The sequence below is a fragment of the Python bivittatus genome, unplaced genomic scaffold, assembly GCF_059951505.1.
Source record: "Python bivittatus isolate LINGU-HERP-01145 unplaced genomic scaffold, Pbiv_v1 ctg000480_np1212, whole genome shotgun sequence".
NCBI lineage: Eukaryota > Metazoa > Chordata > Lepidosauria > Squamata > Pythonidae > Python > Python bivittatus.
Window position 1 is genome coordinate 15,285,843 of NW_028277075.1, and position 25,440 is coordinate 15,311,282.

The 25,440-nt window shown below is 34.8% G+C and overlaps 1 protein-coding gene across 7 annotated transcripts in view; it reads right to left on the reverse strand.

Annotated features, from left to right (window-relative positions):
• Positions 1–25,440, reverse strand: part of NPAS3 (neuronal PAS domain protein 3) — a 758,559-nt gene that overhangs the window by 622,140 nt on the left and 110,979 nt on the right. For 6 of the 7 annotated variants that reach the window (XM_088145380.1, XM_088145381.1, XM_088145379.1 and 3 more), the window contains exon 2: positions 14,032–14,121. The exons of the other annotated variant lie outside the window; for it this stretch is intronic. In XM_088145380.1, the coding sequence (XP_088001506.1) occupies positions 14,032–14,121 (90 nt within the window). The remainder of the gene's footprint in view (positions 1–14,031; positions 14,122–25,440) is intronic. 7 annotated transcript variants of the gene reach the window in all.

The window sequence follows — 25,440 nt, forward strand, 5'->3', positions numbered from 1 at the left end:
TTTGTGCAGTGTGTAAAATACAGTATATCAATATATACAGATGATACCATCATTTCCTAATTCTGTTGAGTTTCATAAAGCATGAGGTAATCATTTACTTTAAAGTGCTCCAGCCTCACATTCTCCCTAAATGAGAAAAGCTTATGTGTTAACAAGATAGAGGCACAAATATTGAGAGAATACTAGGAAATTCTTAAAGAACAATATATTTTTTATAAGAAAAAAAAATTAAGAGTCAGGCTTTATTTTAACTCAGTACCACTGGCAGATTGTAGATTTAATTTATTTATTAAATTTGTATGCCACCCAACTCCCAATGACTATGGGTAGCTCACAAGTAAAAACTTTTAAAACATACAATAAGGAACAAAAATAAAGAATAAAAAGTGGCAAAAATGAGAAGAATTGGATATCAACAACAACAACAATGAAAAGCAACTAACCCATACAATCCAAAGGGGCTTCACTCATCCTTACCAAAGGCCTGGGAGAAGAGCCACTGAGATGCCACTGAGTCCAGTGCAATTTTGGTTGAATGCATCAGTTCAGTTTTCTTAGTAGTATTATGTAAGTGGTTTAACCACTGCCCACTTCCAATTTTTTTTTAACTAGCCAATAACACTGGGAAACCCAGTAGTCCCCCATCCAAATGCTATTCAGGAACAACCCTGCTTAGATTATGAAATCAGCCAAGGTTGGCTACAGACTGCTACCTGCTGAGGTCCCAATACTACTCATCTCAAGAGATAATTCTTGGTGTTCCTTGAGCTTAGTTGTTTTCCTGAAGATGTTTCATTATTACACTAGATAACATCATCAGTGCAGTAATGAAACTTCTGCAGGAAAACAACTAAGCTAAGAGAACACCAAGAACCATCTATTTAACCCTGAATCACACATATTCTGTACTGTTGAGAGAGAATTCTTTTAAAAATCCATGACTTTTTTTTTTAACTTCTTCATTGACAGGGTTTGTTCATTGCTCTTTCACCCATACAAAATATGTATGGGCATATGTAGATTGTAAGTTTTTCTTACTGAAGGCTTTTTATACCAGCCACTCTGACAGCTATGATATATTTCTTTCCAGAAATCAGTAAAATAACCGGAATGCTATGAATGTAGCACACCTAGATTTTAGTAAAGCATTTGATAAAGTTAACCATAGCCTCTTTCTTCATAAACTGCAACAATGTGGTAGGAGTTTTATTATATTGTTTATTCTTGCAGATTGGTCGTTAGCTGCCCAGAGTTATTTATTTAAGATAGGCAGCCATATAGGTTTTCTATATAAATAAATAAAATATTGATTCAATGTGAAACTGGAATTAATTTCATTGGAAATAATGCAAACACAATACAAAATAAGGTAAACAAAGGCACTTAATGTTTATATAACACTTGAATATACCAACAAGTATAAAAATCTATAGTATGATTTATAAACTATGAAGCATATAAACAATAGTATAACAACAAGCATATAATTTACAGTAAAAGGTAAAGTCTTCTTGGCAACAGTATGGAAGTCATTTACCATTGCCTTCCTTTCTACCTACAGCTCTGGCATTTACTGGTGATCTCCCAGTCAGATTTGGTCTCGCCTAGCTGTATAACAGACAACATTACCTTTATGATAAAAGGAATTAAACATAATCTTTTTTTAAAGTGCAATAAAAAGGCACACAGTTTTTATCGAGCAAAAAATACTTCAAAATCCTATTAACATTACTGTTATTTTTAAAACATTTTCACAGTTGGGAGAGTATCCTTAGTGGATATCGTAACACTGCATATATTTCCAAGTTGGTAGGATGCATGCAAAAGTGTGCTGGTTTACAAAGCAGTATTGGGATTAGAGATCCTAGCCTGCACAGAATAGCGTGAGCATACCTGAAGTAAAACTAAGTATTTCGTTGTGCTTGTGTATACTGGACAAAATGTATCACAACTGCCTACTATTAGTAAGGAATGCTGTATGAGACACTGGTATGACTATGGTATGAAAACTAGTCTACATTTCCTCTATCATATTACAAAGTGTGACTAACCAAAGCTATGATGGGCAACAGACATCCAGTGGTAATCATGGCATATGGAAGATTTAGAATGTAAGATGTATAAATAGTAAGGGGCATGAATTAACAAATGAAATTTAAAAAGGAAGGAGAAGGAGAATAGATCTAAGTGAGGTCTATCTTGTGGAGTGGAGTTGATGAATACATGTTCAGAAATGAAGATGTGAGTTTAATTAAGAACCAAACCACTAAAAAGTATGTCAGAAAGTATGTACTGATTATTGTATTCATGATAGATTATTACATACATGACAGTACAAATCCACAGGTTAAAGTTAGTTGTATATTACATGCCAGTGAATGATAATAATGGAAGAATCATGGGAGGTGAGGATGGAAACTGTAAAATTTCCTGCATGAATGAAAACCAGGGAAAAACATTCTCCTGTTAGATTAAAAGAATGATGGGGAGAAAGGAGATGAGTTCAAGAGAAGTGATTGGGCCATTCAGAAACTGAATGAAAATTCTGACTTTTTGGTGAGTATAATATAAAATCAAACACATATAAGAATATGTGTTTGGATTATGTGGTTAAGTATCTGTAGACATATGTACACATGGAAAACCAATGAATCAGAAGGCATGATTGATTTGTTTATGATGAAAGATTGAGAGAATCTATGAAAGATCCATATATGATAAGTGATTCCGAGTATGAGTCAAGCCATATCTTGATAGTGTCAAAAATAGATATTGGGGAAGATGGACATGGAAGGAAATCATTAGAAGAAACAAGAATAAAGTAGGATGACTGCAAGAAGAAAATAACTGAGTCCTGTATGAAAACGTATTAGTAGACAAATTTAAAGTGGGGAAGAAAAGGGACATAAGAAAAATGATGTGGAAGCTGCTCGGAACAGAGTTTTATATATAGAGTACCACAGAAGTGTGCAGAGGTATGCTGATGGGAAGTATGAAAATGGATGCTTGGTACAATGATGAAGTAAAAGAGGTTGTGGATGAGAAAAATGCATGTAAAAGTATTACTCCTGCAAAAAAATAGAATAAGAGAAAGATATAACATAATGTGTATAAAAAGAAAAAGATACTTGGAACAATGTGTTCAAAGAGAAGCTAGAATGTAAGAAAGAGTATTTTAGTGATTTGTATGAGAACGATAACGGTATGTTGAACAATGGAATGTAAACAGATATAAATATTAGTGTCCAAGAAAAAAGTAATAAAAAGGAAATAATAAATGCTGAATATTGAAAAATGTGAGAAAGCAGAAAAATGATAAGGCACCAGATGTAGATGGTGTAAATGGAGAAATGTTAACATATGGCTTATGGAGAAGACTGCGTGAATATCTGACGATTTGATGATGTGTTCCCTTATGAAAAGCTGAAAAAAGTAACAGTGAAAGGAAAGGCTACAGAGGGTTTAACTATATTGGGCTTAAAAATATAGGACAATCAGCACTGGCTGAACACTAATCACAAGATGAAATCACAAAATGGCATAGTGTAACTGATATTTCCCACGATTTATTAGAGAGGCAACAGCAATGTATAAACATCCATTTAGAATAGGGAGAAGGTTTTTATGCTGAAAGGGGGATATATAAACTTGGTTTTGCTCTATAGAATGTCAGAATATAAGTTTATTGTGTACTCACTGATTTAGAGGAAGCATTATGATAAAGTCAATAGGCTTCAATTATGGAAAGTTCTGTGCAAATATAGATTGAAAGATTGGTGCTGAATGTGATAAGAATATGATAGTATAAAGCATTAATAAAGTATCAGTAGCATGCTCAGCAAATAGCTTCAATTGAGAGTAAGTTAAAGTATGTGATGTTACCTTGGTGGTTCAATAGCTTATGGATAAATGTATAAAGAATGGTTGTTGACATCAGTGGTGTGAAAGTATCTGTACTTTTATACATAGATGATGTCATGTTGTTGATTAAGAACCTGAATGATCTGTGACAAGTACAAGTATGAATTTGAAAATCAGCATATCAAAAACTTTAATTGCTGTGTTAGGGAAAATGGAGCGAACAATCACAAGTTACACGTAAGTGGTAAAAAAATAAGAAATAGAGAATCTGTGTAATTTGATAAAATATGTATTAAAATGAAAAAATGGATGGAAGAATTTTAAGATGTGCAAAGGTTGGTAGAAAGATATACGGTACAACATGGTCTATTGCAACGAATAAACATCTGCTGAAAGAAGCTGGGTATAAGAGTGTCCTTCTCCCTACTTCATTATATTTTAGTGAGAAACATAAAGGTAAGTTGCATGCCATGGAACGTAGGTACCCAAGTGTGTGTGGTAAAACTAGAAAAGGTATGGTCAAAAATGAATGGGTGCTGAATGAATGACAATTCAATAGAAAAGTAAATGACCAATATCTATCAGGCATGTTGAGGAGGATTGATGATATAAAATGAATGAATGAAAATCAAATTGCAGAATAATTTCAACCAGGAAGAGTTTACAGTAGAGAGGAAAGGGAACAGTAATGAAGCTGTAGCTGGATGGAGTTAATAAAATCCTGAAAAAGAGAGAAGTGAAAAGTTTAAAAACCAAAAGGCAATGTATGAAGCAGTATATGGAGATGGTACAAGCAAGGACAGTTTACAAAAAGAGAAGACAATGGAGAGATATAGTGAATGATATAAACTAGGTTTGGCTATGTTTACTTTCCTTTTTCTTATCTAACACCTATAAAGCTTTTGGCTTAGTTGCTTTCTGCATTCTGCATAATTATGCTTATCCTAAAATGGAAAATTATGATGGTTATGTATATACATACAGTTGGGAGCCATGGCATAACAACTTAGTAGAACAATGACGCCTCCATAATATTTAAGGGCTGAAATGATAATTATTTCCTAAAATAAAATTTAAAAGCACACATGTACAATTTTACTTGAAAAGCATTTTTTTTAAAAAAATGTTATATTTAAAATCAACTAGCTTCATTTGTAAATCTTGCAAAGTTTGTTCTGTTGTTATAGACTGCATCCTATTTCCAGCAACACAGGAAACAGAAATTAACATTCCTTCTGATGCTTCTGACATGGTATTCAACTGGCCCAGAATAAAAAGACTTTTCAACTAAAAAAAATGTCTAACTATGGGCCTGACATGGGGCCAAAGAACAGCCTTAAGCACAACAAGATTTGAGGTCCTGGAGTCCATGGTAAAACCTGGTTTATATGGTTATGTTAAAGGTGTTTTTTTTTATGATTCCTGGATCTGTGTGTTTTTGTTTTTATTTTTTGTATTATATGTGTTTTATCTATTTTATTGTAAGCTGCCCAGTCACTAATGTGAGATGGAGAGACATATAAATTGATTAAACAAACAAACAAAAAACATGGGCAATTCCATCAAGTACCTTATTCAGAGAGGATACGTATATGTGGAATGCCACAAAAGTCACTCATATCCTCTTTGACTGCCAACTACATGCTTCAGCCAGAGAACAGCATTTAAAGTCAATAATGGGACCCCATCATTAGGCTCTCTTACCTCCTTCAAGGTACAAACACTTGGACAGTCAGAAAGACTGCCAATTTTATAACTAAAGCCATCCAAATGAGAGATTCCTACCTAGATTAGATTGGGGTCAACTGCCAAGGGAATTATCTTATATGATTATTTTATTAAATATTTTTATATATTCTGATACACTGTATTAATTTTACCTCATTTTACTATCCTAATGATATGTTATGATTTGATATCGTCATTTGACTAATCAATAAACAATAAATTGAAACTGGTATTCAATTGGAAATGAGCTTCATTCAGTAATACATTGCCTGTAGAGTTTGATCAGTTTTAGTCCCTTGTTTGGCATGTTGCCTCTCTATTCAATACAGAATAGAATAAAAAGGGCAAAAAACACTGTGGAATTGTTCCCTTTAATTAGAGAGAAAATCTTTATTTTGGAGGGAAAAGAATATTAAATAACAAAGTTGGACTTTGGCATGCAGATTTATTAAGGTAAACAAAGGAAATGTGCCAAATTAAAAAATTAAGTAAGCTCTGTGTGTTTTCATAACTGGAGAACTTCCTGCCTTTTACCTTACATTTTGAAGAGTTAAATTGTGGGGATTAGATTTCTAGAAAATTACACAGTACAACTTCCTAAAAAATTGAATAAAAATTATCTTTTTAAAAACCATGAACTGGTAAGGATAGCTAACTACAACACTATAGTATCGTAGCCTTAAAAGTACTGATGTCTCAGTGTGTACACATATTTTGAAAGTATCCAATGCCAAGAACATATCTTCTACTGATAACCTAAAATAATTAGGCACTCATATTTTATGTTTTGCACTATGAGAAATAGGAAAAGAAAAAGAAATAGAACCACCCAATTCCTAGTAAACAATGTAACTATTATCCCCATATTAAGAACCCAAAGGAGTTATTTAGTTTTTTTAGTTAAGTGCTTTTGCATACCCTGCGTTTGGAGAGGTATCAACCACCTCCAATTTTTGTTTCACTAAGTCATCTCATGTTAAATCACATATTGAGATCCCTTTGTTTGAGGTGGCACTTCTTCATCTGAATGTTTAGGTTTAATTGTAGTGCTATTAATAGCATTTTTATTAATTTCATAAAGAATAGTATCATGCAGATACAATAGTTATGCAGCATTGCTGAAAGTTATGATTTCCCTTAGCGGATGGAGAGTTAAGGTGGGGCAGAATGCACACCCATTTTTTTTCTCCATATAAGCTCAAACAAAGTGAAGGAATCAGAGGGGAGGAGTGTTTTTTTTTTAAAGGGAGAAAAGGATTATAGATTGTTGAACAAAGAAAATAAATTAATTTCCAAGTTTGTTTGTTTTTTTTTAAGATTGATGGGGAATAATTTTGAGGCTGAAGCATTCCCAGTAAAAACTTAAAACAGAATAAAATTTTCTTCCTTTTCTAAATTATGGTGGGGATAAGGACTTTTCAAAACAAAAATACTACAGCTGGAAGTGGGGAGCTTAGATTTTATGACATTGGAAATATTTTGAAAGTTGTACATGTTTAAAATTATAGAGAAGAACTATCATTATTTAATAATGGTCTTTCATAACTCTTCACATTTAAAACCTTGTCCTAAAAAGGATTTCACTGTGATAGAGATATACATTTCTACAAGTTTTAGGTTTTCCTTCAAAATTTCTCATGACACACTTGAAAAACAAACAGGAACTGTCTAGAATTACTCTTCCACTGCCCCACAACGCTTTTCCATCTCCAGGAAGGACATGATGCAACAGCAATGCTAAATTTTTTAAGCAGGAGTAGACCCAGTCAGTCTCTTGAAGGGAACCCCCAGGGATTAGTAGGTGTTATATTAAAGATAAAGGGTGAGAAATAAATGTGACTATACATCAATGGAACTACTAAAAAGCTTGAAATGTTGAAGAATGAGCAATTGCCAGATACAGTTACGCTACTTCTGAAAAGCCAAATGAACATGCTAAGTGTTGTCCTAGACCTGGAGCAAGAAGGGACTTACCAGCTCTTCACAATTTGCCAGCTGCTCCCTTATCTAGAGAAGTGAATACTGTCCCAGTTCATGCCATAATCACATCTAGACTATGCTACAGTAAACAAATTCTATATGGGACTATTTTTAAACTAATTCAGAAATTTTACCATGCTAAACCAACTTCATAACCTTTTGATATATTTTTTGCCTACTTTAACCTGTAATAGAATTGTATATTAATAAAAAGAAATACTTTTTTTTTTTAACCTCAGAGAATGATTTAATGACAAGTACAGTTTATTTAAAAGCCAGAAAGACATTTGCCCCATGGGAAGCTGGACTGTATAATTCAAAAACTCAGAATATGCCTGCTAACAGTTAGCTAAAACAGACACTATTTTTTGAATAGAGGGCAACTGCTTATAAAGTCAATTAGACTGATGGGCGCAATTTCAGTGGTGGCCTGCAAATGTAGAAGTCTCTCCTGTGAAATGTATATAAAACTTTTTATTTTCTTGTTCTTCGAGACCTTTTTGCTCCTGTCCAGTTTGAATAATGATGCTGAGCTGGAATTCTAAATTGCCGCTTATTTTTTTATATTATGTTTTCTATGGATTGCTATGCTGAGATAAGGTTGATTTATACTGATGTTTTCGTTGTAATATTTTATATGGATTTTCATCCTTTTAATTACATTTATATTATTTCTGTATATAACCTTGAGATTCTTATTCTGTCCATTCTGAATGGAAGAATAGAACAATAAACAAATAAATAAATGTTGCTTTTCAAAACTGCTTAATATGCCTTTCAAGAGCTATCATCAAGCACTTGTATAAATTACATTGTGACCATATATTCAAGACATTGCTCTTGATCTTTCACGTGTTACAAAGGAATAGGGAACTTACGGCCTCCAGATGCTGATGTAGCATCCCTTATCACTGGTTATATTGGTAGGAATATAAGGGAGAGTAGTAGTTCAGCAAACTCATTGTAGTTTGTTGTACTGAAGAAACACTATCGCATTCAGAACTGAGTAAGTGCAATATATTTGTGATGGATGCTGAATTGGCTAAAATTGATTCAAACAGAGGTTCTGACTTGGATCTTAATAGAAATGATTGTGACAGCTGATAAAAAGACAGTCACCAAGACATTTAACTGTAAACAAACAAACAAACAAACAAAAACCTATAACTAGAATATCCAGGTTAACAGTACATCCTAAAATTCAGTACTATAATAGTGCAGTTTTGTTATCCTCACCTCACCGCTATTACAATACAAAGCTCACAGTAAAGGAGAAGCAAATTTAAATTATTTAAAAATTGTAATTTATTTATTTTATGGATATACCTTGCAATCAAAGAGACTTGGTGGTTTACAACATCCATCAATACAAAAATAAAATATCCATGCTACAAAGAAATCAAACAAAATAATAAAAAAAGAAACCTATCATGCTCAATGATATAACCAAGGGTGGGTATCAACTCATATCTCAAAAGCATTTTCAGATTTCAAAGCCTTTAATTTTTTCTATAAAGGAAGTCTTAAATAGCTGAAATATTAGCTAGATAGGGCAGCAATATATAAATTGAGTATGTTTCTTAAACTGCTATGAACTGACTTTGGAACTGACAAGTTCCAAAACAAGGAACTTGTGGATTCTGGATCTATTCAATCTCATTAGACAGAGTATCTCCTAAGAATGAAAGGAAGTTGTTGGCAGAATTCTCTCCTCAGACATTACATTAAAAAAACGGGATGTGGAGGGGCGTGCAGAGGGGGAGAGAATCATCAAAAAACTTTGTAATCAAAGTTCATAGGCAATCTAAGATGTTACATGAATATAATTTGGAGTTCCTACTACATTTTCATCTAAATAACTTTTTGAAACCAAGTCCAAATATCCAAATATGTGTACCTATTTCCCTCTCTCTCTTTCTCTAAACCTATCCAGCCACATATAAATACAAATTCATTAATTCATATATATTCATTCACCGCTGTTCTATGGTCTTGCAAATAAGAAGTACTGAATTACTCCTTTCGGCTTTGACTATACAGTTGATAAAAGAAAACTAATAAACAAACAGAATTAAGATATAGGACCAACATCACAGAAGTACACTTCTGGTTCATTCAAGTCTTTCATTTCTCTCTTTATTGTCTGCTATATACATCCCAAACTATTCCAGATAGTCCTCATGTTTTCATAAAAAGTTTAAGTTAAATGCAAAATGTTCCACAGGGTAGCATCAAGTGTCCACTCCATTAAACAGGAATAGTTATTATCCAGCAAAGAGTGTAATATAACTAATTATAAGAGATAAACATTAAATAAATAATAAGTAGCTTGTGTCAGACTTCAAGTTAAAATAATTGTATATACTGCATGTAAACCTATGGAATTAATTGCAATTGAATCTATACTGGCTACTAAGGTTATTTCATTTTTAGATCTGATTGAACTAACTGTATCTCCATGTTTCATTTTGTAGACAAGAGACTCGCTCCAGTATTTGCAATATAAATAATATCAAATAGTAAATCTCTCTAACTCCATCACTTGAAATGCTGAGTCTTGCAGTAAGAAGCTGTTGATTGTGGTTTTCAACTGAATACTTTTTTAAGAATATAAAAGAGCATGAATTCATTAATTCCTACAATTCTTTAATCACTTATACACTCAAAACTGAATAATGAAAAATTGTGATAAAAGTAGATGAACAGATTTAAATCAATACAATTAAAACCATTTGTAAACATAGCTTAAATCGCTAATATAAATCAAACCTCATTTTAAAAAAAAGTTATTTGAATTTCATTAACACAAATGAACAAAAATTTATTGCAAAAACAATTATGATAGTTTGTTTTGTTTTGTTCCCCAACTATGCCTTTATATAACAGGAGTCCCAAACATTCTGGGGCCAGAGGTACACCGGCAGCTTGAAACTGTGTAAGGTGTATTCTCATAAAATAGTTTTCTTAGTTGGTGTGCCATTCAAAAAAACTAAACCTCTAGGCTCTAGCCACCGACCTTTTTTTTAAAGAAGTCTTTTGGGGCTATGTGGGTTATGCTTAAGACTTATGTTTTGCATCAAAATAATATTTAAAACACAACAACCTAAAATCAGAACCTTGGCTGGCAGTAAGGATGCTGCCAACTGGCACAGCATTACCCTAGGCTCCATGTTGGGTATTTAGGCTCTAGCCATATTGAAATGAGCAGCTCTGAAAGGCACATATGTTTATTCTGTCATTTTGTAGATGCAAACTGAAATTGGCACTTAAGAAACTTATTTCTTTAGTTGTAATGGATAAACTCATTCCTTAAGTTCAATTTGCAAATTGGAAAATCAGTTATTTTTCAAGACTAACTCAGAAACTGATATGTCCCAAACGACAGGAGAAGAATATAACAAAATCTTCAAAATACTCATATAAATCGAAGTACAGTATAACCTTAGAAACTATTTTTAATAAGAGTAAACAAGACTACAGAATCTTAGAAATAAATCAATTTATAAAGGGAAATTATTTTGACTAAAAATATACCCTGCATGAACAAATAATTTTAATGGAAGTTAACAGAACTTTCAGCTGCATAAGTATATGTGTGCACAAATATAATTTTCTGCAGATGTCTTATTCTACCTGAAGATGCTATTGAGTTACCATACATGTTTTCTTCATGATTACTGTATCCCAAAATTGTTAATTCAAGAATGGCCTATTCCACTGGCTAAGAATCCAACAGCATTTAGGATCTAAGACATTTTTTTAAAAAATATTCAGCACAAATCACTAAGTGAGCAATTAACATTTAGGATTGGTTCTTGTTTAAAGATGTATGGCTGAACCTAGAATTTTTGCTCTGTAAAAGGTCTTCCCATTCATGAAATAAAATCCACTTACAAAAGGGCTCTTTCCATAAACTGACTTTTGTAAATAGAAGAGCTTTCTGATCATGACACAGAGACTAAGTGAAACCTAGTCTGTCTGTCTGTCTGTCTGTGCTGTTTTCTAACAAAAACCTAAGAATAGGATGCTAGTAATACAGCTAGGATTACTAAGTCATACTAAATGTCCCTAGCGGTTTTTTTTTTTTTTTTTAATGTACTGCAAATGCAAACAGAAGTTTTATCTCTGTGAAACTTCAGTAGTATCTTTTATGGCAAATATTATCTAACTATCACTGGGTTCTTGAGTTTGGATACAGTGTAATCCACTATTGGGCTTTACTATTGGAAAAATAAATTTCTAAGGACAAACTAGGTGTGATATTTAAGTGTGTATTTCTGTTCATTATGCAGCTTTATAATTACTAAAACTGCAGCTAGCCAAAATGAAGAATTTAACCCCTGCTTCTATTGCTATGTTCTCCAAGGAAAATCTTTGATCCTCTGAAGCTGTTATTTGCACTGGAAAGAAATTTCCTTTTTACATCCATGCAGAGCAAAGGATCAAAAAAGAAGCTACTGATGCAGAAGCATTAAGATTACTTCTGGTTGGAAGAAAAACACCTACCACAGAAAAACCTGCTAAACTTGTTAAAAGATTTTAAAAAAAGAGAGAGAGAGCACCACATTGGATCAGACCAAGCAGCTCAGCATTTAGTTCCTAAAGTGGTCAGCCAGATACGGAAACTCTCCATGTCTTGCCATACTTTCCAGTAAGTCTCCTTCTCAAAACACCAAAATAAATCTATTTTGGCACTCACAAATGGAACAATGAAATAAGAAAGCTTCTTCATTCTACTCAAAGTGGGACTCAACTTTGGTTTATAAGCACAATTCAAAAAAACAAATTAAAATCAGCTAGTATCAAGACTTTAATCTTCTTCCAGGGTCTATATTGTTTCAGCACATTCTAAACAACTTCAATTGTTCTGAATCCACTATTTTCTATCCTTAATTTGCAGTTTTGACTTATACAAGATTTGTCGGGACAATGAGTAAACAGTCATTTAAAAAACCACTTAACTGTAATCACATTGGGAGAAGAACATAATAACTTTCCATCTGGTAGACTGGGCTAGGTAAGTATAAATGTATACTAAAGTTCAATTAAAATATTTATTAAAGCCTTTCCTTTTCTTATTATCAATTCCCAATGTTCTTAGGCTTGTAGGAATATTAAAATAATGAGTTTTGATAATTTAAGCCTCTTTTCTTGGTTTAATTTTATAATCTCTCTTGATCTACCTAGCATCAGTCCCATTCATAATTTATAGTAATTCTATACTTGTTTTTACTATAACTGACTCATCTTGTATCTAACAAAAATGTTAAATTCTTCAAATTGTTATGTTTTACAATTGAAGCATTTCAGAATGACTAAATGGACACCCACCGCAAATCAAGAGGGGGAAACAATCTAATAATGTGCAAAGAATGACAGAAAAAACAAATAATAGGTAAGAAATAACAGTGAAATCAGTAAGACTAAACACAAGCAGCCTGACAACTAAGCAATAATGATAACAAATTCTTATTGTAGCATTAAATTATACAGTATATATCTACTCTTACCAGAAATAAACATAATTCTTATATTTTATTTTGATAGCAGACAATCAGATCCAGAGTAATGATCACAGCAACCAATAACAGGGTTCTATAGTTATGCATGCATTTCCTCATCACGAAATATGATCTCGTTTTCTGCATACATCAGCCTGTTGAGCATTTGGTACAACTGATTCACATGCATAAACCTATTTCTGAACACAAACATTAGTGGCAGGATCATGGTTACTGCTTAATTTATTCATAAAAGAAAATAATAACTACAATAAATTACTGGGGAAACCCTACTTTTTAATAAAAAAAAAAGTATTAAACCCAAAACTGTATTACATTTCCTTGTTCAAACCAAAATACACCACTGGGTTCTTCCAATACACCTGTAACATTCTCTACCCACCAACAGATTCAGATATTGTTAAGCAAAGGACAAGGCAAACAACTGAAAAGCAAAAGGACTCAACTTCAATTTAACTGTCCTGTAAGGTACATACTAATTAGCTTCAAAGCTATGAAATCCTAGCTAGCATGTTAAGTCTGCTACATGACAGTATAATTTGCCTTCTTAAAGGATTATGCAAATTACAACTCATCATTCCATTACACGACTGAAAAAAGTGACAGCTAATTTATACATAACACACCTTTCAAATCCCTAAGATGTGAAGCACCTGTGCAATATATTTTGCCTAGATTTTTCTGGGTTTAAGTACTTGTTTACTGCAATATACAGAAGCATACCTAAGAGATTTAATAAAGTCCTAGAGGTTTATTTATTTCCCTTTTAACTTCAAGAGCACAATTCCCAAGTATGAAAACAAAATATATCTGTTCCCAATTTCAAAGATATTTCATTCAAGAAGAAGTGTACGTTTCAATGCATGTACAACTTGCTATTCAGAACGGGACAGCACTAACGCACGAGCCAGAAGAAAGACTCACACAGATTTCAACATACTTCTGGTAGGTAGATTCACAGTAGATTCCGTCATATCTGTAGATTTTCCTACATTCTGACTGGTTGGGTAGAGGATGCTGGACAGTTATTCTGTAGAGGCATCAAAAACAGATATACATGACTAGAGATTCTCTACAGTCAACTGTAATGCAGGACAATTAGTACTTTTCAAGGTACTTTTATTATATGTTAAATCTCTCTCATCTTGCTACATTAACTACATTATAGATAAATAAATACAAATTAGATTCCATTACTGGAATACAGCTGAAAGTATCTAAAAATTAATTATGTATTGCAACATTTATTTGTCTCTTCAAAATGGATAAAAAGGGATATACATAAAACCTTTAAATTAAATTTTAACGTGTGTGTATGTATATGTATGTATAAATCTATAATCAGATTTACTTGAGGGCTCAGGATGTTCAACACTGGTTTAGAATTTGAAAATCCAACTACTTAATAGTCTGCTCCTCTTTTCTGTGATGACAAAACTCAGGCTAGCAATCTAATTGTCACAGAAATTAGGGCATACTACACAATTTTATAGTCTATAATTAACAATTAAATTCAGGGTTGCTTTTGTTTTCAATGATGGTTCTTAAAAAGTTCATATAAGATTCATTTTATTTTTTAACCTGTTTAACCAATTTCATATTCATGGCATTGTATCAAGTATACATAATTAAGAGTAATAGTTATGAGCAACTAAAAGTGATTCAATTCCAATTTTTTCATCAGTCACTTTAAATAACTCCATCGAAGTTTAATTCCTGTTTACCTAGGCTTTCCTTCTCAATATTAAAAATGCACTTAGGCAACTCAGTATAACTATTTCTTAATATTCATTTTTATTTATTCTCTCATTCCTTCTGAAGCTATACATAACTTCCATACTTTGAACAAAATTAACATTAACATTCTTTGAATAAAAGTAAAATGATGAAATCAAATGCACCCATATGGACTGTATGCACTCACCCTAGGATTTCAATTAAAACAGAATTTAAAACAGAAACTGGTCCACTAATTTAAACCAAACTTTTCCATCTTGTGAAGTATACTATAGTTTCCGCAACATATGGAATTCCACCCTGAACTTCCCCAAGTTTTTAAATACTACTTTCATTTGGTTAGAAAATCCATCAGTGTTTGAAGCTATACAGCAATAGCTTTCATAAAGCAAGCCACTAATTTAACTGACACTAATATATAAAATTCTTAATTCTTCCATTGTAATGACATTAAATAAGTGAGTGCCAGAAATTGAAGATTAGGTAGCAGATATATTTCACTGACTATCATGCAAATCACCTAGTGAAGAGCAAGAGTGTTGCTAATTAGAAATAATAAGGATATGGGTATTTTCATAAAGCCCATTGCACAGTCTTCCAGACAGCTTATCCTAAATTAATTTTGATAACTCATTCACCAAATATAAAGTCTGATTGCATGAATTCCATATAAAAATTAATTTTGCAAAGATCAAACTGTATTATTGGCTATTTATTCTAGATGGCGTATATTCCTTTCCAGTTTACGCATTCAAATTGATTTCTCCTGTATATTTTTGCAGAACTGAAAAGCGAAGAACTGAATACTATTTGAGTCTAATCAATTTAAACTGGCTAAGTGAAATCACTTTTTGCTTCTCCTTTAAAGTGTTGTTAAACTAATTCACATTCTCAGATGACAATTTTTTGGCAAATCACCCCCTACTGTTTTTTTCCTACCCAAAGTTAGGAAAAGGTTAATATTTTTATTCACTATTAGCAAACAACACAGGTACAAATTAGGATATTTTTACATGTAATTAACAGCCTTAAGAAATTTAAACAAAAACTCATTTAATATTTATAGCTCCCTTCCTATGGGATGGGATGGGATGGGATGGGATGGGAAGGGAAGGGAAGGGAAGGGAAGGGAAGGGAAGGGAAGGGAAGGGAAGGGAAGGGAAGGGAAGGGAAGGGAAGGGAAGACTACATGGTAGCTATTCTTTTTAAAAAGATTGAATCTTTTCACTAAAAGTTTCAAAACATCCTTTTAAATATTGCTGTATTTGCACATCATTTTCTCTTCCCACCTTGACATGTCATTTCAACTCTAGATGGATCTATCATGTAACTTGAGGAGGAACTTTGAGTGCATTTACATACATGTGAAACATGTAAGGCTATGACTAATTTTAACTGACAGGGCAGAATTTAAATAATTAGTTACAAGAAGTCAAACTAAAGGAAAAAAGGAGGGAAGAGATGGTTAGAGGCAGAGTAGTAAATTGTTCCATTTTTGCAGGTAATCTAAATGCAAACTAGAAGCAACTTATCATGAGAATGGATTTTCCACCATCTGGTCAAATAACAGGGGATTTGTCTAGTGGCAAGCAAAGAATGGAATGATGTGAGAAAGATTAGCGGGCAAGTCCTACAGTTGGCTAAAATGTATTTTGTGCAAACAAGAACAGATGACGCCTTAACAATTACACCTGTCAAAAACTCCAGAAAGCAATCCATCTCTGAACAGCCCAGTTGAAAACAGGCTAGTTCATAACAAAATGAATTTTTTTAAACAATTGCCAGCCATAACAGTTTGATGCATGACAAGCTTAGGAAGTCATGTTCCACGTTCAACTGAAACCTTAACTAACTAAACTCTGGCTTTTTGTGATAAGTAAGATATTAAACTGGAAAAAAAATTGAAGTAATGCAAATAACTGTAGTATCTCAAAGGCAAAGAAAGTTGGAGTTACCTAAACCTTTTACCATGCTACTGTGCAGAAGCATTCTAACACTCAGAATGATTTCTCTGGTTTAAGGGCAAGTCTCAATTTCTGTATTATGAGCACTATATTTAGCAATAGTTTTTACCAGGCTGTTAAAGCTCCCAAGTAACCCAGGAACAGAAATAGATTTTTTGTAGATCAAACAATATAAAGCTTGTTGGGAGACAAGGTCTAGAATGATTCTTTCAAGAAATTCCTAACTTATCTTGTTGGCAACTTTCTCCCTCGGAGGGTGGAAGATCAGCTATTTTTAACTTATTCAAGGAAGTGGAAGAAGCAGGAATTCTGGGGCAAAGTGATTGTGTCATGCTGGAGGTCCTGATTTTAAGGGAAAACACATTTTAAAGAATTCATAATAGAAGGCATCTGTATTTTCTTCTGTAAAATGAAGAAAAAAGTTGTTCTTGTGTGGGGAGATCTGCTTTCCACTTGCGTTACATTTGGTGTGTTTGTGTTTATGTTTGGACTGAGAAATGAAGGGGAAGCTGCAAATGGTCCACTCTGAAGGAGGAAAGTTGCTTAGAATGCAATAGATAGCAGCATTCCGAGCCACTGACATAACTGCCTCTCCATAGAGATGCATAGGGGTGCTAATATTATGGTTGGTTGCAGAGTCACCCACAAGTTTAGACTGGATTTGGCCTTTTTATCCACCTACCGATACGTTCCCCAGGAAATGGGATAGGCAGATGTTGTTGTTTGATGGTGTTAAAGGTATGGTTGCAGGATATAAGCTGTTCCAAGTAAAGCTGCCTTTTGCAATTGACTGATGGTGATTTTGTCAATCCCAATGGTTTCAAGAGGTGTTCCAGGTGTTTTGGGATTGCACTAAGGTGCCTACAACTATTGGTACTATCTTTGCTTTCTTTTGCCATAGTTGTTCTACTACTATTTGCAGGTCTTTATATTTTGTGATTTTCTCCAGTTCTTTCTCTTCTCTTCTCTTCTGCTTCTTTTCTTTCATCTGACCCGTGGCTTGCTTGCATCTGATCCTAGCATGCTGATCTTATTTTCCAAACTGATCTTCCATTTTGGTGGTGCACTGTTTGGCTTTTTTTCTTGTTTGTTGATTTTGCATCCAAAGTATTCAGTTATAACTGCAGCTGTACTGTACATCAGTTGGTTTTTTCTTGCAGTGAACTGGTGCTTATATTTGATATTACAGCAGTGACATTGTTTAATGCTTGTGCTGGTTTTTCCTTTGTAACAAGCTTCAATGTAGGCAACCTTATTCTGTTCTTTTTGTGCTGTTCTAGATGCTCATTTATTCTTTTTTTCAATTCCTCATTTTTTAGTTAGAGGGCCTTGTTCTTTCTGAGAAGAAGACTCTACTATCTAAGCTATTTCTGTCAAAGCTTCAATTTCGTTGCCCTGGGTAGACCTTTGCAGTTCTTCCAATTCTACTTCTGTGAATACTTTATTTCGTGTTATAAATTGACGTTGATCTGCTGGCCTCTGTTCTGTTATTTCTGATTCTGGATGTTGTTCTTTCCAGAACTGGTGCATTCTTTTCAGATATCCTCTTCTTATTGGACTTGATTTGTAACAGTAAATCATTATTTCTTTGTTTTCAGTTTTTATATATTTGCAACGAGTAAACAACTTTCCTTCTAGTAATTCTGCAGCTGCTGGCCCTGGTTGTACAGCCCACAGTCCTGAGTCCTGCAGCCCACTTGTCATCAGACGTCCAGGAATTAGAACACCTAGCGTGGTCCTTGTTGACCAGGGCAGCAAGCTTTCCAGTATGGGTTTCTGTAAATTACGTTATAACCATATTGTTTATGGGAGAGACACTTGTCTGGCTCCTTTGATGAGATCTGTCCAGTATGGTTGAACCTTGGAGCACGCAAGCCCCATAACCACGTCAAGGTAGTGCCTCACTGGGTGGTGGTGTTGTTTTTATTATTATCTCCACAGACCCTTTTTCTTTATTTTACCAACTTCTTCTATCATATCAAATTTGCTCCATTCTGTTGTTTTTGAAGTGTTATCCTACTGACAGACTGATATCTCCTCATTGGCAGAAATTCTCAACCTTCTGATGCCTGGCCTCAAGGCCACCCATTACTCTCTGCCCATCCCCCAAGTCACTGATGCCTGTCCACAGACATTGGTTAAAATCTATGGCTCCTTCTCCCCAATTGCAGTTAGTATAGCAACATGCAATCACAGCTGTAGCACAAGTGAAGAGTCACTAACAATTTAGTCTAACATCCTACAAGGCAAACAGCCAGCCTCTAGTTGTACACAAAAAAGGTGGAGATCTGTCAGGTTCAGCCCAAGAATCACACAAGAGTCCAGAAATCAGCTCAGCTTCTTCATTAGCTTGCACCTAATAGACAGAATCTCGCAAGACTAACTCTAATTCCCCAACGAGAGCAACTATAACCATCAAGCCCTTAGGGAGGGGTCAGTCTCTTCCTCCTTCCTTTCACACAGTCCAGCTGGGGGCTGAGGAGGTGCTTGGAATGTCACTCCCCCTCCCTGTAACCTTGAAGCTCCATTCCAGAATCCTCCCCGCTCATGCCTTCCATCACAAGTTCACAAAGCAGTGCTGCTTTTGTAATTTATCCCCACTTGACCCTCCGGCAAACACCTCTTATGGCTTATTCTCAAAATTCCAAACACTTTCAAGCTTGTTAAGATAATATAATTCTATTATAAGCCACTCAAATAATGATTAATAAGTATAAACTGAGTTATCTTTAGATTTTTCATCAGTTACAGCAACTTCATCCTTCCTTGAAAGTAAGAAATCTATAGCTACTGTCTAAGCTAATATCACCACTCTTACTGACAATAGCCAAACTTAGTACGTTTGATCAAAAGCATCGCAACATGAATTCCCTCAACTCTTTAAACTGTGCCTCAGTTTGGCTTAATGTTTGGACAAATGTAATATTATGGTAAACCCAACAGTCAAAAACACTGATTGCAGGGAACAGTTCCCCTCTACAGTAAAACTAATACCTATATGTGCTAGGAGTCTGGCAGGTATATCTTTGGGAAAAGGACTCCAGTGTGAAGTGGGACATCTACAAGAAACCCTTTCATGACCCCCTGTGTACAGTACTTCTAGTAGCAACAGGGAACAAAAATGATATTAAAGAGGATCCAAACTAAGATTGTGCAGACATCCACTTTGATTCTTCCCATTTGCATTTGCTGATTGCTGGATCTTGTTAAAGCAACGGCAGATAAAATGGTGCTTAAAAGTTTGTGACCTCTTTTGAATTTGCAATATTTCTGCATAAATATGACCTAAAATGTGATCTGTTCTCCACACTTCCTTAAACTAGATAAAGAGAACCCAATAAACAAGTGAGTCAAAAATATTATATTTGTTCATTTACTTATTGAAGAAAATGATCCAAAGCTACATATTGGTGTGTGGCAAAAGTATGTGAATCTTTGCTTTCAGTAACTGGTCTCTCTCCCCTTTGGCAGCAATAACTGCAACTAAATAATTTCCAATAATAAGGAGGTGTGCTTTCATCTGGTTGGCCTTGATTCTGCCTGCTTTTTCTAAGGCACTGAAGACTTGTTTCTTCCCCAAGGGCTGGACCAAGAAATAGGTGAAATGATTTTAAGTGGTTTATGTGAATGAGTATAGGATTTATTAGTTTTGGATACACAAGCTACTTCTGGTACAATATATTTTAGTTGTTGTTATTAGTTGTTTAGTTAGTTTAGTTGTTATTTTAGCTGGTTTTAAGCCACCCAGAATCTCATGGTGAGTGGGGGACCAGAAGGGAGGGAGGGAGGAAGGCGAGCAGTCAATCAGTCAGTCAGTCAGACTGTCCGCCCAGGGGAGCCTGGCTCCTAATTTCCACTCCTCATATTACTCTTTTAAAGTAGTTCACAGCTTTCACACAGACCTTCAGAGCCAAACTTCTTTGTTAAACCAGCAATTCAGTATCATTTACCCTTACTTGATGTGTATACTTACACATCAGGAACATATATCCTAAGAACCACTAGATGGCAGGCAAGAGATACCCAAACACTCATTTTTTGCTGCCAACTAATGATCAAATGGTTGATCAGTTGACCTACAGAATGCAAAGTCTTCAAACTGACTAACCCATTCCTAGCTTAAGGTGCATAGCTGAAAGTGTTTTTGAAACAGCAGGTTTCCATCTCTATAGTGCATATGTATCTATTAACACTGGGAATTCCCTTACCAGTGGCCACTGCTCCCAGTGAAGTCCTTGTTCCTTGCTTCCTTCCCATATAATGTTCTTTAGCTTCTACTCCCATCCCCACAGCTAAATCTTTTCTCAAACTCCAGCTCTTCAGCAGCACTTACAGGCTGCATCCTGGCTGCACAAATCTGGATGGCCACAGATGGCAGCCAAGAAATACAAAACCCCCTAACTCTCTCCTCTCATCTTTTGGTGGTTAGGTAATATGACTGACCAGTTAGCCTGTACTTTTCAAGGATTAAAACTGCCAGATTTTTCATTTACAGCAGAAAAAAGTCTATTTGAGCTTTCTCAAATAGGAAATTCAGGAATTCTACCCTGTATCTTGAGCCCTCTACATAAATAATCAAATATCTGCCAACTACTGGTCTTTGAGAAGTCTTGTACACCCTCAAAGTATCTGCTTCCATGTCTCTCTCAGCCACCAGTGGTTGCCATTCATAGTCACAGATGCTCTGCTCCCCACCACACAGTATCTTCATTAAACTTGATGCACCTGCCTTGGAATTAAATGTCCCACTTCTCCACAGTGGAAAAATTACAATGTAGGTATGCAACTGAGTTTGTGAGTTGGCCTCCTTAGTTTTTCATGTTTTAGTGGACTTAGCTACGTACTTGTTGCCAATTTTGGTTGGGTTGGGGTCTTCTCTGTGTCCAAGAGGCTTTGGAGTTCTCATGCTCAATAGCTGGCTTTTCCTCTGCACATTTCTCTGCTATCTCACCCACCTTGGTGATGGCCTCCAATCTTGAGTATATTCACACATACACATGTAGTCACACACACACACACATACTTATATACATACATACTGCTAAAAATCAGCCATCCTTCAAATTACAGATTGAATGTAGGAAGAAGTCTCAAAATTATGCATTCTTGTTTCCTGAAATGCCAGCTGTTGTTTCAAAATATGTTGTCTGAACAACCATTAAATATTACATGTTGTGTACTAAAGTAACAAATTAACTTAGGATTCATGTATGTACACACACACAGGCAGCTAGATGCAGCTACTTTAATGATTCAAAGAGAAAAAGACACTCCTGCCCATTGCAAAACCTTTGAAGGATTCACACAGACCTTTTATCACCTAAAGATATAGTTCAATAATTTTAGTATTGAGCTAAGAGTAAACTCAAAATCTGTATGGACTTAAGTAATTTCAGCATGAAATCTCTCACATATTTTTATATGTAAGCCTCTGTTTCCCTAGTACTAAATGATTTTGTTTTATAAAGGATTCCAGACTATCAATTTATTTTATGTTAGTGTTTTCCCATTAAGTTTAAAGAAAATATGAAGCTTTTACACAAAAATCAAAAATTCTCAAAGCTATTATGAGCAAGTTTCAAATTACTGCAAGTTCTCTACTGTAGGGAAGGGAAGAAAAGGGACATCAGAGTAGACCTGGGGAAAACTATTATCTATTCACGTATTATTATTGAAGGGTGTCAAACTGACACCCTGCAAGTCCTTCTCAGAAAGACTTAGCTTGGCTGAGCCTTACTGCTTCTTGATATTCCCATGACTATAGGCTAGAAAGGAAAAGCATCCATTCAGCAGAATGCATGCAGTTTAAGGACACAATACTGTATATAGCTACTCCTCTAGAACACAGAAGAGCAGCCCTTCTGGATCAGACTAAGGCACATCTTAGTTCTGCATTTTGGCTAAATGAGCCCCAAAGGTCCTAGGTTTGGCCTCTGGCCTCTCTAGGCAGCTTTTCTGTGAGAGAAAGTATGTAGCAAACAATTGTTTTGCTTTATTTGATCAGATCTTCTGACTGCATTCAGTAACTCTTCATGCCTGAATGCTTGTCTTGAAACCTGACTGTTGACTTTTAAAGACCATGTCTTTGAACCAAAACATGGTATACCCAAAAGCAACAAAGGAACCCTATATTTTAATTTATTATGAATACCTGTATTATATTATCTCTTTAACTCACATTAGGAATCAAGAAACATAAGATGAATTGGTACAAAAAAAAAAAGTACAAGAAAAACAGAAGTGGGTTGGCAATACCATACCCTTACATTAGGATATATAGGTTCTTTCCCTCAGCTTGCAAGAGTTTTTTGTCATTTAGATGTTCCTCTAGAAGTTTTTTTAAAAAAACTTTGAAAAGTTAAGGTAATTACATACCAAAAGAAAGAGAAACTGTGATTATAATTGCATGGAGAGTGAGGCCATGCACACTGTATCCCATCATTCGCCAAAATATGTGGGAAATATATGTAAAATGAAGTCTGCTATATGCATGTAGGCTGTTTTATGGTTTCACATAACATATATTCAGAATTCCAAATCACAGAAAAACCCTACATATGTATATCAGGTTTCCATTAATAGTTCTGAACGTGGACTTCGTAGGTATGGTTGGGTTTCGTGCTGGTAGCAGGACTGGGTTTGGCTACTTTCTCCCATCCACCATTTAATTAAACTCTAGAGCAGGATGACAACAAAAACATAAATTATATAGCATGCATTTATTTATTTTTGGAAAGGTTATTGACTATCAGGTGAAAAATACAATAGGCTAAATTTTTCAGTGTTTTATGTTCATATTTTATATTGAAATAAAGTACTTTTTCAAAAATCAAAATAGGACGTATCACTTAGTAAAACAAAATGTCACTTTAAGCTATTATGCCAAAAGTTTCTGGGGGTTCCCCCCCCTCCACTATAGCTGAAAGACAAAAAATTGCCATTTGGTTTGCCAAATGATTATTCTTAGTCCTCATGGTGGATATTCATGTAAATCTTTAGTATGTTATCTATTAATTTTAAAGACTAGTCCAATATTGAGTATAGGAAGCCACAGTGTATCACATATAAAAACTTCAGAAACAAACTCAATAGACAATGAAATAAAAATACTTTATTAGAAAAAATATGTCATGGTCCAAATTAGAAGTGCCAATTTAATGATTCAGTTTTTACTAGCTACAACAAATGTATTATATAATTTGCTCTTCTGAAACTTTTTTTTCCCAAAAGTTTGTCAATACTAAAATAACTGTACTGGAAGACTGTTTTGAAATCAGAAAAAACACAATTCTTCATGAGGCCTTTGAATGCTTTTCTTATATGTATGCATCCAAGTGATAAAAAAGGTTGTTTCTCATTTTCCTTTTAATCAATTAGTGTATGCTAATAAGGCACACTGAAAAATTGTTCCTTTTCTAATGATTGCACTGTTAGTTGCATCTTTTACTCTTTACTCTTACAATCTACATTCTGAAGCTTAAATTCTCTAGAATCTATGGAAGAGTTTATTCTTTGTGTGTTCTATACACTAAAAATATTTGAATATCTTAGTGTAAGCAACAAAGAACTGTAATTTTCAATCACTTAATTTTTAACAATTGGACTGAAGTAAACAGACTCATTCTCCACAGATTTTTGTAAGGTTGACACACTGGAAAAAGATTTAAAACTTTGACCAGTGAAGCAGCTGTGAAGCAGAGATGGCAAGAGATACAATTCACAATATTTTGCAAATTCAATGAGATAAGCCATTAAAAGCCAGTTTTCTTTTCCCAATTTTTAAAGTACAAAAATAGCTTTTGAAAATACCTATAGGTAGTTCTCAGTTAATGACCATTCATTCAGCAACCATTTAAAGTTCCAATGGCACTGAACAAATGGTACTTAGGACCAGTCCTCAAAGTTCTGGCTATCCCAGCACCCCCACGGTCACACGATTGTGACTTAGGTGCTTGGCAAGTGGCTCGCACTTACAACAGTTGCAGCATCCCACACTCATGTGATCGCCATTTGTGACCCTCCCTTCTGGTTTCCCACAAGTAAAGTCAATGGGGACACCAGCAGGGAAGGTCGTAAGTCACTCCCGTAAGCTGCTCCTGCTTTTTCTCCCAGGATCTCATACTCTGTAGCACGTCCCCACAGCACCCCCCGCACTCTATAGCACCTGCATCCCCACACTCATGCGGCACTGCACCACCCTTCCCCTGCCCAGCTGCATTTGTGCAGCACTGCATCAATCTCTTCTTGCCACACAGCACCCCCCTCTCTGGCCATACTCCATAGTATTCAACCTCCTGCTGGCCTGCTTGCAAGCCACCAGAGACTTGCAACTTCCTGCCGGCTTCCCCATTGACTTTGCTTGTTGGAATCCAGCAGGAAGTTGCAAGTCACAATCACATGGGGTCCTCCCTTAATTATCTACAATCCTCACTTAACAATGGAAATGAAAACTGCTAGGATTGCCATGGCTAACCGATGCAATCACATGATGTCACACTTTACAACATTGCTTAGAGATGGAAATTCCGTTCCCAGTTACCATTGTTAAGCAAGGACTACCTGTAAAACTAAAGGTCAAAATATCCTCCATTGCATGTCTAAGTGATATTCTACTATGGAGAAAACGTAAATAGGTAACAGTTCAACAG